Source organism: Rana temporaria, chromosome 5 (assembly GCF_905171775.1).
Source record: "Rana temporaria chromosome 5, aRanTem1.1, whole genome shotgun sequence".
Lineage (NCBI taxonomy): Eukaryota > Metazoa > Chordata > Amphibia > Anura > Ranidae > Rana > Rana temporaria.
The window spans coordinates 260885702-260902314 of NC_053493.1; the positions used below are offsets into that span (position 1 = coordinate 260885702).

The 16613-nt window shown below is 42.3% G+C and overlaps 1 protein-coding gene across 1 annotated transcript in view; it reads right to left on the reverse strand.

The window, feature by feature from the left end:
• The window catches only part of MBOAT1 (membrane bound O-acyltransferase domain containing 1), a 105231-nt gene that overhangs the window by 22943 nt on the left and 65675 nt on the right, over positions 1–16613 (reverse strand). The window contains exons 8-10 of the mRNA XM_040353782.1: positions 14925–15117; positions 11939–12042; positions 3324–3388 (exon numbers count right to left, since the gene is read on the reverse strand). Of these exons, the coding sequence (XP_040209716.1) occupies positions 3324–3388; positions 11939–12042; positions 14925–15117 (362 nt within the window). The remainder of the gene's footprint in view (positions 1–3323; positions 3389–11938; positions 12043–14924; positions 15118–16613) is intronic.

The window sequence follows — 16613 nt, forward strand, 5'->3', positions numbered from 1 at the left end:
TTAACAACCACTTTAAGCGGTAAATATCTAGTAATACACTATATCATCCCGCTCTGCACATGCTCAGTTGCTCTCTATTTTTAGGCACTGCCAAATTTTTAGAGGGCGATCTGCTGACAAAGCAGAATTAGGCCCTCCTATCCTTTACAGCCAGGGAAGATGCTCCTGTTTGATCTGCAACCGCTATGGGGCTGTCCATGTGATCAGTTATGACACCAACCATTTCATGGTTTGACAATTTGGTGGAGGACACAAGCAAATGTAACAGCTAGCAATTCAGGCATTCCAGGAATGTAACTGTTTTTTTTTTTTAAACCGTTAATGTGGAACTTTAATCATAACAACTTAAAAAATACATCCCACATTAAAGTGGTATTGAGTACCCATAACAACTTGATAACAAATAATGTTTTTTAGCAAGGAACATATACATGCTACATTAATAATTATGTTACCAAAATAAGTGTTCACTGTAAATTGACTCCAGCAGTGTTCCTAATTCTTCTTGCTGGAGGCTCCCCAGCTGTAATTCATAAAGTGGAACTAAACCCATCCATTTACCAGTTTCAAATACCAGTTTGGTTGAGGACACAATCAAATCAAACTGTTACACCATCAAATGGCTGGTGTCCTAACTGATCACATGTGCAGAACCCTGGTAGTTGTAGTTCAAACAGAACTTTCTTGGTTGTAAAGGATAGGAGGGTTTAATTCCACTTAGGCTGTCAGCAGACCAGCCTCTACAAACTCAGCAGTGCCTAAGAATACAGAGAAACTGAGCATGTGCAGAACATAGTTACACAGTGTATTACTGGATTTTCACCACTTAAGACCCAGACCTTTAGGCAGCTAAAGGACCTGGCCAGTTTTTGCGTTTCGGCACTGCGTCGCTTTAACTGACAATCGCGCGGTCGTGCGACGTGGCTTCCAAACAAAATTGCCGTCCTTTTTTTCCCACAAATAGAGCTTTCTTTTGGTGGTATTTGATCACCTCTGCGGTTTTTATTTTTTGCGCTATTAACAAAAATAGAGCGTCAATTTTGCTATAATAAATATCCCCCAAAAATATATATAAAAAAAAAATGTTCCTCTGTTTAGGCCGATACATATTCTTCTACCTATTTTTGGTAAAAAAAAAATCGCAATAAGCGTTTATCGATTGTTTGCGCAAAATTTATAACGTTTACAAAATAGGGGACAGTTTTATTGCATTTTTATTAATTTCTTTTTTTTTTTACTACTAATGGCGGCGATCAGTGATTTTTTTCCTAACTTCGACATTATGGCAGACACTTCGGACAATTATGACACATTTTTGGGACAATTGTCATTTTCACAGCAAAAAATGCATTAAAAATGCATTGTTTACTGTGAAAATGACAATTGCAGTTTGGGAGTTAACCACAAGGGGGCACTGAAGGGGCTAAGTGTGACCTCATTTGTGTTTCTAACTGTAGGGGGGTGTGGCTGTAGGTGTGACATCATTGATTGTGTTTCCCTATAAAAGGGAACACACTATCAATGACGCCACCACAGTGAAGAACGGGGAAGCTGTGTTTACACACAGCTCTCCCCGTTCTTCAGCTCCGGGGACCGATCGCGGGACTCCAGCGGCGATCAGGTCCGCGGGTCCCGTGGTCAGGTAGCTTCGGACCGGGTCGCGGGCGCGCGCCCGCGACCCACGGCTGGGCATTTAAAGAGGACGTACCTGTACGTGCTTGTGCCCAGCCGTGCCATTCTGCCGACGTATATGTGCAGGAGGCTGACCTTAAGCGGTTAAACAGTATAGGGACTTTTTTTTTTACATAGATATACCTACAAAAGCCTAAAGTGATCTATCAGGGCTTAATTTTCTGACTAAAGTTCCACTTTAATAATTATACTACCACAATTGGTGTATGCTGTAAACTGCCTCCAGCATTACTCCCGTTTCTTCTTACCAGAGGCTGCCATTTTGTTGAGGCCCAGAGCCCCTGAACAGCAGTAAATCATAAAACGGAACTAAACCATCAATTGAACTGTTTAAAAAAACTGTTACATTCCTTTAATGACAAGATTGCTAACTGTCACATTTGCGTGTGTCCTCATTCAAACTGTTAAACCATCAAATGGCTGGTGTCATAACTGATCACATGGACAGCCACCTTGGCTGAAAAGGATAGGAGGGTTGCGTTCCACTTTAAGAATAATGAAGTACATTGCAGTTAGAATAGAAAACAACAGTTTTCATAACTGCATCAATGATTCAAACAGTCGCTCTTTTGTATTTAACTGGAAGCTGCTAACAGATCAGAGGAAATATGGAACTGTTATAAGTGATTTCTGTTTGAGAATACTGTATTAAAAATGATTTATATACCTTATAAGGTACCTGAATTTTGATGTGGAGGTTCACCCCAGAGTATTAAAAAGCCATATAACACATATACCTTGATAAATACCTAGCACTGTGTTTGACTTATATCTGCACTCTTGTTGCCCAACAATTGGCTTTGGAAATTCTGGCCATTTATAATTAAAGCAGAATTTTCTTTTCTTTTTAAAAGCCAGCAGCTACAAATACTGCAGCTGCTGACTTTTAAAATATGGACACTTACCTGTCCATCGCGCCCGCAAACGCTCGTCCCTCGGCTGCACCCGCCACCATCCTCAGAGAAAGAATCGGGAAGTGAAGCAATGCGGCTTCACTGCCCGGTTCCCTACTGCACATGCGCGAGTAGTGTGGCGCGCCATCACTGGTCCCTGCTCTCTCCTAGGAACAGTGTGTTTCCCAGAAGACAGTGGGGGCTGCGGGTAGGGGCATGACTGCCGCAGGAGTGTATTCCCGGAAGTGGGTGCAAATACCTGTCTTTGACAGGTATCTGCACCCCCCTCCCCCTGAAAGGTGCCAAATGTGATACCGGAGGGGGGGAGGGTCTCCGAAAAGCAGAAATTTCATTTTTAGGTGGAACTCCGCTTTAACAACATGCCACTCACATTGTTTCTCAGCCCCAACCTCAAGCTATTCTCTGCTTTTACAGCATCAGAGCACATAAAAGTTCTACCCAGTCAAGCTTTTAAAATCACAAGAAATAGATAATGCAACAAGTCACTGGTAAAAGTCTGCCAGCTTTCAATGCCGATTGCAGGACAACCAGACCATGGACAGAAGTCCCACATGGTGCTTTGTATGTATGAAGGTACATGTGATATTTTCATAGACTTCTGGGGTGAACTTTCACAATAATGATCAGCTGATCGAGGACATGAACAATACAGCTGGAGACCCTGACTTCTATTAGGCTTTTATTCTATACTGTCTATTTTACTTATGTTTGTATTACCTTTTCAACCAAGCTGCTGTCTGGATATTCCAATTGTCTATGTACATTTTAAAACTTGAAGCCATCTGCAAAAAAAGGAAAGAATCAGAACATTGATTTAATTAAAAATATATATGAAGCACGGTTTTTACCATTTAACAACGGCCTTAAGTAGAATACACATTTACATCAACTATTTAATTGCCAACATATCTGTTATCTTTGACATCTAGGCCATATACAGTAACTTGGTGTTCTTGCTCCAATAGCCATGCTAAAAAATTAAAGTACCGTATTTATCGGCATATAACACGCACAGGAGTATAACACGCACCCTAACTTTAAAAGGGAAGTTTCAGGGAAAAAATGTTTCAAAGCCCCCTGCGTATAACACGCAGGCACAGTTTACCCTCTATTTTCAGGGTAAAAAAGTGAGCGTTATACGCCAATAAATACAGTACTAGAAAAGGAAGTGTTTTGAAGTGCTGGAAAAATGGGCACACTACTTTCAAAGTCAGCAAAGATCGCGGTTCTAAACGTTCTAAAATAAATCACTATAAATCTCCCTGTAATACTTTGAACACTTTAAATGATACAGATGAAAGCCAAAAAAAATAAAAAAGGGGGATTAAAGTAAACCTGTATTGTTAACCATCACTTCAAGATGAACTTTTGTCACACACTGCAGAGCTTTGTGCCCAAGAGACCTATCCTCAAGGCCCAAGAGCTGTCACCCTGGAGGAGGGGAGTTGCTTAAAGTAGATGTAAACCCGATTCATGAAATTTGACCTAGGTACATATATATGTAGTGTTTACTTCTCTTTCGCCAAAGCCCTAAGTCCCCTGTCTTCCTGCTGTTTCATTCCTCTGTTATCAGCATGATAGCTTCTGACAAGTTCTCTGACAACCGAGATAAAACCAGCCTGAAATTTGTGTGGGTGAGTGCTATAAATAGATTAGCAGAGAGCTTGTCTTGTCACAGCACAGCTTTGCACATTCCTTCCTTCCTCCCTCTGTCTATGTGGAGTGGGGGTGTGTGTCTTTCTTTCAATCAGTTGTCACACAGTGTATGCCAAGAATCCACTCCTACTGCTGAATGAGGAAGTAAAAATTTTAACACGATGTTGGAACTCTAAAAATTATAGAATGCCGAAGACAGCAGATATACATGTAAAACATATGTATGGAGATTTGTTTAATCTCTGTGTATCATCTGAGGCGGTTAACCTCAGAGTATAGGAGAGGGTTTACATCCACTTTAATGCAGCAGTGCTTCTTTACCTCTCTTACAAAATCAAACTGGAAGTACCCTGCAAGGTATGGGGAGGAACACTCACCTTTCTGATGGGTTGTGTATTGTATCTTCGTTCGCTTACAAAGTTCCAGGGTGCTGTTGTGGTTCCTCCTTGTGACCCATAGATGATCGCTACTGTCTTACTTAGTAACACAGGGATAGGTGGGAGAAAACACAGTGCTCAGTTGGGGGAACACACACTATTCGGCATATCCAGAAGTGTTAAGCCGGCCATACATGGTTTGAAATTTGGCCAGGTCAAGGGACAGGCCGAGTTTCAATCCATGTATGGGCACTGTGGTTGTACTGCGTACTGTAGTTGTACAGAAGTCGATCTACTGGTTGACTTCTGTACAACCGCCCTGTTGGATTTACCCTGCTATATCAGCGCTGATCGCTATAGTTTGCAACACTGATCAGTGTATGCTGACAGTGGGGAAGTCTTTCCTGCTGTCAGAATACAACAGCTCAGTGGGGAGGATTCCCCCATCCACAGTGAATGGGGAAATTGGGTCAGTTTTTGTTTACTTCAACTACAAAAACTGACTCATCTAAGGATTGCCTTACGCTGGGTATCCACGGGCCAAAAATCGTCTAAAAATCGTCAGTTTGGCCAATGTGTACAGCACCTTGGAAAACCAGCATCCAATCAGTGCGGGCAGCAAATAGCTGCGAACCCTGACCAGTGAGTTCTGGCGGAGGGGCAGCCCCCCTGTCAGAAAACAATACCACAGAAAGGGAGGTCGTTGTACTAAAGTTGTTACTAGCTGGTTTGGATAAAAAATAAAAAAATAAAGTGTGTACCAGGCTTTAGACAGCAACTGAAACTTCAAGGAGAGTGAAAACTGAACAGGACACTTGCCAAAAAGTGTGTATTCATCCTATTCTTTTTTTTTTTAATTCTTTATTTTATATATTTTTCTTTCTCAGTGGCTCTTCCAAAGGTAAATACAGCTTACATATCATGATACATAATTTTACACTTTGATACACCTTTTACATTATTATTCCTTATTCTCCCTAACCACCGATCCACAGTCCCCCTTCCTATCTAATAGCTATACCATTACGTCTTCCTATTCTCCTAGACCTAGCTTACTCCTAGCACCCCTTCCTCCTATCTCTCAGATAACCCCCCCCCAACAAAACAAAAAAGCAAAAGAAAAAAAGAAAAAAGGAACAAAAAACCCCTTAGTGCGTGTCTCTCCCGGTCTCCCCCCTCCCCTCAAGGATTTTGCTCCCTATATCTCACATAGGGGGTCCAAACCTGTCTGTACTTCTCTTCTTGCTCTCTTATACCCATGGTCAGGTTCTCCATATGCTGGATTTCTGTTATTCTACTCAGCCATTGTTGTCTTGTCGGCGAAGACGTACTTTTCCACAAAATTGGGATGCAAGTCCTTGCTGCAGTCAATAAATGCCTAAGCAGAGAATTTTTAAACCTTGCCATGGAAACAGGGAAATCATACAATAGGTAGGTGGCTGGATTGTCTCCCGAATCCACCTCAGTGATTTATTTTACCGTCTCCGCTACCATTTCCCCAAATTCTTTCAATTTGGAGCATTCCCAAAATAGATGTATCATAGTACCCTCTGCTACTCCGCATCGCCAACACTGATCTGACACTTCTGGAAATATTTGTTTTAATGCTACAGGGGTTTTATACCATCTAGTTAAAATTTTATACCCCCCCTCCTGGTATCTGGAGGCTAACGAAGCCATATGTGTGAACTTAAATATTTTTGTTTTCTGAGTATCTGGTTCCCAGCACACTTTCCCATGCTACTATAAATGGTAATTCTTTTGGAGCTTCTGACTCTACTACCAAACTATACATTGATGCCAGACCATGTCTCAGCCGTTCCTCAAAATCCAATATGTCTCTAGTCATTATGCTTTGTGATTTCATGGCTCTAATGGCAGCTTTTAATTGAAGTTGTCTAATTGGGTCCAATTCCCTCCTAACTGCGTCTTCCATTTCTCCACCCGACAGTCTTTGATTCTCACTTTCAAAATCTATTAGTCTACTCATTCCTAGTCGTCTTAAATAATTAAAATGTAGATCTGTAAGGCCTATCTCAAATCTGGGGTTTCCAAGGACCGGTATCAATGGGCTTGGGTGTTTCGAAATTCTAGTTTTCCTAAATATCCTTTTAATAGCTCGTATTGTGGCTCCTATTGTTGGATGTTTCTTCACCCCTTGTGGAATGTCAGCCTCCTGTATCCACACCATTCCCTCCAGGGGGATATTCGTAATTTTTTGTTCCATAAGGAGCCATGGTTTTTCCTTCTGATGGACACACCATTCTACCACCCTTGCCAAGTGAGAAGCATCATGGTACCCCATTGGATCTGGGAGTCCCACCCCTCCCCTGTCCTTAAGTAAAATCAGGATATCTCGCCGTATTCTCACTGACTTTCCTGCCCAAATAAACTTCACAAATCTAGATCTTAAGTCTCTCAAAAATCCTAAGGGGATCTTTACAGGTAGGGTCTGGAATAAATAGAGTAATCTCGGCATAATATTCATTTTTATAATGTTGATTCTTCCAAACCATGTGAAGATCTCCTTATCCCAACGTTGGAAATCTGCCTTAATCTGTCTGACCAGGGGTACAAAATTCAGCTCATAAGTTCTATTTAAGTTTTTCAGTATCCTTGTACCCAGGTAACAGATATGGCAATCTGTCCACTTGAAGGGAAAATTTGCCGCCAATTGTCGCTGCATCTGTCCCTCCAACTCTATCCCCATCGCCTCCGATTTACTATAATTCACCTTGAAATTGGACAGATCTCCATATTCCCTTATCTCCTTTAGCAGAGATGGTAGGGATAGCCCTGGGGACGTTATTGAAAACAAAAGATCATCTGCAAATGCAGCAACTTTGTATTCATCTCCTTTAACCCGGAGGCCTCTTATATCCGTGTTCGCCCGAATAGTTCTCAAAAATGGTTCGAGGGCAAGGATAAAGATAATCAGAGAAAGCGGACATCCCTGTCTTGTTCCGTTACGTATTGGGAAAGGATCCGACATTACCTCGTTTACCTTTACCCTTGCCGTCGGGCAAGAGTATAGACTTGAAATCCAACACTGCATCCCTCTTCCTAGGCCTATGTGTTGTAGTGTAGCTCTAAGGAATCCCCAATCCACCCTATCAAAAGCTTTCTCTGCGTCAGTTGAAATGAACACTAATGGATTTTGATAGAATTGGGACATATAGATAGTACTTAGCACTCTTTGTGTATTCTCCCTTCCTTTCCTACCGGGGGTGAATCCAACTTGGTCTGGGTGGATTAGGGCGGGTATATGGGTCACTAGTCTGTTTGCAATTATCTTCGAAAATATCTTCAGATCTACATTTAATAAAGATATTGGTCGATAACTAGGACATGTTGTAGGATCCTTCCCTTCTTTAGGGGTAACTGCTATATGTGCTCCCAGTGTTTCTTTAAGCATCGGCTGCCCCTCTTTTATTGAATTGAAGGCCGCCAGGAACTTTGGAGCCAATTTTTCAAAAAAGGTTTTGTAATAAAGTAAGGTGTACCCATCTGGGCCTGGAGATTTACCCGGTTTCATTTCTTTAATTACCTCTAAGAGTTCCTCTGATGTAATCGGCCCCTCTATACTATCCGCAATTTCTTCTCCTTGAGTTTTTATTTTTTCAATGTGATTTTTTGCTCTTGTTTCTCTCAGCGCGTTTGCCAGCATCCTGCTTGGCTTGTTCCCATATTCGTAGTATGCCCTTCGGCATCAAGTTAATTTGGCCTTAGCCTTATCCATAAGTATCAGATTCAATTTATCTCGGAGGGAAAATAGTCTCTCTTCAATCTCTACTCTTTGTGCTTTCTTATGTTCATTTTCTAGAATTCGGATCTCCCCAAGCAGGTTATCTAACTTTGCACTGAGAGATCTCTTTCGGTGTGCTCCTAATGAAATAATAATTCCTCTCAAATAGCACTTATGTGCCTCCCATCTACATAGCGGCGATGTTTCATCGTTATCGTTCGTTAAAAAAAAAACTTTTCTATTTCCTGATTTACCTTACTCTCGTATTCTGGCTCTTTGATTAGTGTTTCATTAAACCTCCAGTTCCACTCCCTAGGACCCACTAACCCCCATTCAATGGAGCAGTTGACTGAAGCATGGTCTGAAATCATAAATGATCCCATTGTAGTTTCTCTTAAGTTTAGCAATGTATTTTGATCCAAAAATATATAGTCAATTCTTGTGTATGTTTTGTATTTTGATGAGTAGAAACTGTAGTCTCGCTCATGAACATATAGGGTCCTCCAACAATCTATTAGCTGTAAATCTTGTAAAATTTTCCTTACCTTTCTCAACTTTATATTGGATATGTTATAGGACCCCCTAGAGGAATCTAAACTGGGATCCAACACCATATTCAAGTCCCCTCCCATAATTAGGACACCCTCTTTGTTTTGATTTACCACGTCCGCATATTTCTCCAATGCGGATACCGGGTCTTCATTTGGGAGGTAGATATTTACTAAGGTAATCTTTTGTTCATTTAATGTCCCCTTAACCATGAGGAAGCGTCCTTCCTCATCAGCCACTACCTTAGATTCTCTCCATATTATCCTTTTGGCCAGCAAAATTGCTACTCCGTTGGCTTTTGAAGTCTGGGACGCTGCTAAATATACTGTCGGGAATCTTTGGCTCCTCATCTTTGGGATCTTATCCTTTCTAAAATGTGTTTCTTGTAGGAAGACTCATCCTATTCTCATGGAGGACACTATCAGTTTGATTGAGTTGGGTAAACGACAAGGTTGTTTTAAAGCGGCTCTATAGCCATCCCAGCATACTTTTATTTTTGCTTTTGATGCCCAATGAAATATATTAATTATCTGTGAATTGTGATGCCGCGTACACACGACTGTTTTTCGGGATGTAAAAAATTAAAACAATTTTTTATGTCATTAAAAACGATTGTGTGGGGGCTCCAGAGCATTTTTCATGACGTAAAAAATGGCCATTAAAAAGTTAGAACATGCTCTAAATTTTCACGTCGCTTTTAACGCTGTCATGAAAAAAACGCGCATGCTAAGAAGCAAGTTATGAGACGGGAGCGCTCGTTCTGTTAAAACTAGCGTTCGTAATGGAGATAGCACATTCATCACGCTGTAACAGCCAGAAAAGCGCGAATCGTCATTTACTAGGGTGGCGCCATCCGAATGGAACTTCCCCTTTATAGTGCCGTCGTACGTGTTGTACGTCACCGCGCTTTGCTAGAGCATTTTTTTTTTCATGATCGTGTGTAGGCAAGGCTGGTTTAACAATAATCGAGTTGAAAAAAACGTTGTTTTTTCTAGACCATTAAAAATGGTTGTGTGTACGCGGCATAAGACTTTGTCAATGGTGGAAACTGAACGTGATTACAAATACAACTTATGCACAGCAGTAGGGAAGTGTCTGCCACCACTATGTGCAGAAGTCAATGCAAGTTACAACAGTGCAGTGACCAACACATCCACATCACTGATCCCTAAACCAGTATCTGTATCTGTACCCCATAGCTAGATAGCCTGGCGGCAGCCAATTCTGCCTCTCTCAGAATAATTGGGTTTTTAAGTGCTTGATAGTTGATGCAGTTTGTGAGTATACATCTGTTTTATCTTTATAATAAAGCTATCGTAAAGGCAATGCACAAGGCTGATATGCCCTCTGTTTTTGTTTTCTAGTGTAACTTCTTTGTTTCTACAGCCCTTAGGGAGCAGCAAAGTTCTGCAAACATTGGAGTAGCTGAAGCTCTGTGGTCCATCATTGCTGGTGCAGGAGATTTTTTTTGATTTGAAGCATGTGCTTGCAGCATAACCTGGAAAAAGTACCATCATGGTACACATCCTTAGAAGGTGAATTGTTATACTTAAACTCCACGCTTAAAGTGGAACTCCAGATATGGATATTTTATACATAGTTACATTAGTCTAGCTTGGACCAATGTAACTTTGCATTTACCTGTCATGGTCTTACCTCTTGCTGGCTTCTTTCATCTGACATGTGCTGGTTTCTGGGCTTCTTATAACTTACCACACCCTGCGGCTCCTCCTTCCCACTGGGAGGAGCTGGATGCCTTGCATATATATAGGAGGTCTGTTGCTTCAGTTCCCTGCTTGGTCCCCTTGTATTCACATGCTCCTGAGATTGTGCTGCTGCTTTTGGTTACCGACCCAGCTTCCACGGACTACCCTTCTGGCTCCCGATTCCTGGCTTCGTTCGGACTACCCTTCTGGCTCCTGATCCCTGGCTTCGTTCGGACTATCCTTCTGGCTCCTGATCCCTGGCTCTGGTGGAAGACTCTGCACTGTTTGATCATCCGTTTGGACTTTTACCTTGCTGTTTGGTTTTCAATAAAGCCTTCCTATTTCATTTATCTATTGTTGTACGTCTCATTCATGCTTCCGTGACATTACCATACCTAGCTGATGCCCCTGGAAGCTGGAAATCACTGTAGTTTACAGCACTACTTCAGTGACCTCCACTTGCTTCCAGGTCCCACACCGAGCAGCTTCCCTGCTGCAGTCTGAACATAGGAGGTTGGTTGCTCAGCATGGCCACCATTCAGAGAATGCTTTGAATTTCCTGAATGAATGGAACGTTTTTACTGATTGGGCGAGGTGGAGAGTGTAACATCAGTCTAATAACTATAGATAAATATCCATAAATGGAATTCTGTAAAATGAATACAGATCCAGATAGGGCTCAATTTACCATAATGAAACTTAGCGCCAGGGCCTACGGTAGCATGGTATGGTATGGTATGGCTGCCCTTGTATACCAATTATATATACCTTTTTTACCAAAACTGGGCTGCTTCAGTGCCTAGGGCAGCAGGGTTGGGGGAGGGGCATATTATATTAATTGTCATCAATACTTTAAAGGAGAAGTTTAGACAAAGCTCGTTTGGCTGGACTTCTCCTGTGAATCACAGGAGTTCAGTTAGTTTTGCACTCCTGTGATCAGTTTTCAGCAGAAAACAGGGTGAAGTCCGCTCTTTGCTGAAGGCACAGAAATTTGTCCAAACATGACAATGGAAGTCGGGATCCACCAGGTGCCTGGACCAAAACCTCTCGGCGAGACGCTGAGACAGCTTCTCCGCCCCCCTCCACAGTCCAGCGCTCCAGTGAGCAGAGCAGAGAGCTGTGACTGACGGCCAGTGGCTCTCTGCTCAGGGAACTGTGAGAACAAAGAGGTATTTGATTGCTCGATTCTCAGTGCAGAGGCACCGGGGGACAGGTACAGCAAAGGACTGATGCCGCATCCACCTAGGTAAGTATAAATCTAAAACAAGCTTGATTCCCATACTTCTCTTTTAAGCTCACCTCAATGTTCCATATGTTGAGATTATATATTAAATCCCACTGGGGATTGCCTTTCTCATCCAGCCCATTGAAACCATATCCTGCAGCATTGTTAACAGCATCAGCTAGAAAAAAAAGACAAAGAGATAAAATACATAAGTAATAAGTATAACCTTGCATTAAAAGCAAGCCCAGCAAGAAAAACTCAGTAATCCCATAAATTAGCTATAAAACAATATTGAACACCACTTTCTTCATCCCACTGTGAAGGATACTGAACAAATTGTTCTCCCCAAGAACGCCCATTCACATAAAGAAGTAAGCTGAAAAGAGGTACCAGAAAGATACTACCAAGTAATATGCACACAAGCATAGCACACAAGCACTGCTGCCATCAACATAAATTGATCCAAGAGTGTAAGGCCCCGTACACACGTCGGGCAAAACACATAGTTTTGCTCGTCGAGTTCCTTGTGAAGCCGTCGAGGATCTCGGCGAGCCAAGTTTCCCCATTGACTAGCGAGGAAATAGAGAACATGTTCTCTATTTGGCTCGACGAGTTCCTCGTCGGTTTTCTCGGCCAAAAGTGTACACACGACCTTTCCTCTGCAGAATACGGCTCCTATCGAGTTTCTGGCTGAATTCTGCCGAGAAATTCGGTCGTGTGTACGGGGCCTAATAAAGGTATAAACATCTAGGTGCGTATTATGCAGTGGCAATGCGTGCATAGAGGGCGCAGGAGCGCCCCCGCCCCCCCCCCCTCTCTTCTGCACCCGTCAATCTCCAATTTTTTGGGGTTCTAGTAAAACAATGGAAAATCTAGTCTTCAAGTAAACAGATGTTTTTACTAGTACAAAAGTAGCACAAAAACAAGTTGGGCACATCTAAGGTTTATAAATAGATAGAGCAGGTATAATGCAGGGATAGGTTAATACAAGCATGGAAGGAAGCGGTGGAGATAAGTGTCAAGCACCAGAAAATGGGTCTGAATCAGAGAATCTGGACAACATACATATACTGTACACTCTTACAAATGCATATACTGTATGTGTTCACACACATTGATAAATGCACACAGCCTTGCAGATACATACACACACTGTGACCCAAAATATCAGATTTTCACTACCTGACCCCTCCCATTTACTCACATACTGAGGGGCTGAGAAGGGGCAGGGAGCCCAAATACTTCCCATACAGAGGTTACTAGGACTTTAAAGCGGCAGAGCTCAAAAACAGATAAATGAGGCTTATGCCGCATACACACGATTGGAATTTCCGATGAAAAAAGTCAGATGGACTTTTTTCATCAGAAGTTCCAATCGTGTGTGGGCCCCATCGGACCTTTTTCCGTTGGTGTTTAGAAATAGAACATGTTTTATTTTTTTCCGATGAAAAAAAAAACGATAGGAAATTCCTATCGTCTGTGTGCAACTCTGACGGAGAAAAAACCCACGCATGCTCAGAATCAAGTCGATGCTTGCTTGGAAGCATTGAACTTTATTTTTCTCGGCTTGTCGTAGTGTTTTACATCACCACATTTTGTCTGACAGTGTGTATGCAAGACAGCTTGAATGGAATTCTGACGAAAAATTCCATTGGATTTTAAGCCATCGAAAATTCCCATTGTGTGTACGCGACATTACAGAAACTCAGGGCTCTCACACACAGAGATATTTCACACAGTGGTTTATCTAGATTGGGTAATTCCTATAGATTTAAGCTGGCCATGCACACATAGATTTCTTCCGATCAGCTTATTGGCTGAACAGAAGGAATCTAACAGAATGTCCCATCTACGTTAAACAGCCCCTGACGGCTATTGAAATCTAACAGCTGGTGCCCATGGCTGTCAGAATACTTCAACAGTTAATTGCAGCTGATTGTCTGCAGTCACTGTTTGGCTGACATTTTTTTTTTGCCTGGATCTTAAGCTTAAAGTGTTACTAAACCCAGGACCGTGCGTTCACTATACCTGGTTTCCCACAGTACACAGAATATGGAAATGCTATAGTTTCAGTAAGTATAAACAGCTAAATATATTTTTCATTAGCAGTTCGAGCAGTCTTGTGACTTCTATCAGTGTCTGGTTATAGCTTGTTGGAGTTTCCATTCTGCTCTGACTGTCCTATCAGGCTGTGGGACCCCTGACCTTCAGTCTGGACAGTGCTGATTGGTCATGTGCTGATCACATGCACTCCCTCAAGAACAAACAAAAAAATCTCTAGCAATACACACCAAACTGAGCATGTGCAGCTTTGTCTCCCTTAGCCTCTGTTCTATCAGGAGATGGACTGGGGACTGTGAAAGAAGGGGAGGAACAGAGGAGACAGGATCAAAAAGCCTTTTTACACAATGAAGAGGATTTCCCCTAAGGTTCCACAATGAGTATAACAAGCATGCTTTACTGCACATACAGACTGATTTGAATGTTGTGGGTTTAGTAACACTTTAAAGTTTAAAGCAGCATTAAACCCAAACATTATATTGCAGCGTACCGATTCTTAGATGTGATGGCTGCATTTGTTTTCTTTTTTAGACTTTCTTTCTTCTTTTTTTTATCTGGTGATCCAGCCAGTAACTGATTATAAAGTATTAGCTGGAGTTTGGCCTCAATTTGTTAGTGTATTTAAATCTGCTAGCACATCTAACACTCTATGTCACCCTTTATCCAAAGTGGGGGCACTGCAATACTGGGGGGGGGGGGTGTTAATAGCCAGATAAGGTGAAAACAGAGGGGAAAAAAAACATAAAATAAAAAAACTAATGCAGTCACCACATCTAATGATTGGTAAGCTGCAATTTATATATTTTTTTGTTTTAATACGGCTTTAAGAGCATTAGACACTAATGCATACAGCGTACAGGATGATATGGCTCAAATGAGTAAAGCCAAAAAGTATCCAATAGACACATAATCATATTAACATCAATTGAGAATAGTACATAAACAGTTATAGAAAATTATTCTGCTCTATAATAAATATTCTATTCTATATTTACTTACCCAGAGTCCATGCAAAATAGTACTTAGGTTTGTTAGCCATTGCAGCAATGTAAAGGTAGCCTAGTCTTGTCAAAAACGAATATTCATTAATGAAAGTATCATCCACAATACGGGAAATGGGGAAAGCCTTACTTATGGTCAGGAAAATAATGAGTGATGCCACACATATGCCAATCCTATGTAAAACGGCTTTCTAAAAAAAAAGAAAAACATTTACACTGTAAATAATGTTTTCACAAATATCATACTGGTGCAGTGTATTGTTATGTGGGGTCACACATGAAAAAAAAAATGAAAACAAATATCACAGATGTGACATTTGCAAGGTTTATACAAAGTTTATTTAGTAATCTAAAGTTAAGGCTTCCTTTGCAAATCCCTTCCAAATTTAAAACTGAATTCCAGCAAGTACAGTGGCTAAATGCAAAATAATAAAAAATGATAGACTCCCAATTATTTTATATATATATTGTAACAGAATGACCCATGACACCCAGAGACTTTTGAAGGATGAGGGGTACTCCTGTGCCAGCGTCACCAATGACTCTTGGGTCTAGGGTCATCCTGTGCCCCTTTTGGGAGGATTTCCAGTGATCCTGACTTCAGGGATGATAGGGAGTGGCGCTTGGAGGACATAATGGAGCACAGAGAGGAAAAATTGAATGTCTCGGAAGGCCACTGGTTGCAGGAAGATTTGGAGTTTCTGGCCATTCAGGAATGGGAGCTGGAGATCGCTTACAGACAGCTGCTAGACTCTGCTCAGCAGCAGGATGGGGCTCCTGTTGCCCTGGACTATGAGGAAATTTCAGATGACAGCTCTGAAATCCTAGCTGATGAATTGGCAGTGGAAAATATGGAGATTGTCATCCCTAAAGCCGAAGCGGATGGTGTGGAGTTCCAGGGAGCCGGGGCAGTTGGCCCCTCTCTCAAGCAACAAGCTGAGGTGGTAAAGCTTTTACTCCCAGCTAAAATCACTGGCAGCTGGGCAGGATGCTACTGACCGCTGCACACAACTACAGCTTGAGCTGATATCGGGGGATGGGACTGTGGTCTCCCCTCACAGCAACCCAGCAAAAGAGCTGGCAACAGAGCAGAGTGCCATGAGCCTCTGCTCTCAACTAACATGAGAGGTAGTTCCTGTGGTAGTGGATGGGATTGTGGTCTCCACTCACAGCAACCCAGCAGAAGAGCTGGCAACAGAGCAGAGTGCCACAAGCCTCTGCTCTCAACTAACAGAAGAGGGAGTTCCTGGGGTAGTGGATGGGACTGTGGTCTCCACTTCCAGCAACCCAGCAGAAGAGCTGGCAACAGAGCAGAGTGCCACAGGCCTCTGCTCTCAACTAGCAGGAGAGGGAGTTCCTGTGGTAGTGGATGGGACTTCAGTCTTCACTGACACAACCCCAGAAAATGGTGCGGCACTGAGACAGGAGGATGTCGGCTTTGCTTTGCAAGCACCGGGGGATTTTCACCTACCACCAGTGGATGGGACTTCAGTCTCCACTGGTATACCCCAGGGATGGGGGCCAGTTGGCCCACATCCCCAACAGCATGATGGACTGAGCCCAGTCACCCTGTCTTCTATCCAGTGGCTGAAAAGACTCCAGGGAGAAGGGCCAGTCCAGGCCTCTCCCCAGCGGCAGGCATGTTCTCTGAGAGAGGCACAGGTTGGCTGGGTGAGTAATGCTCTGT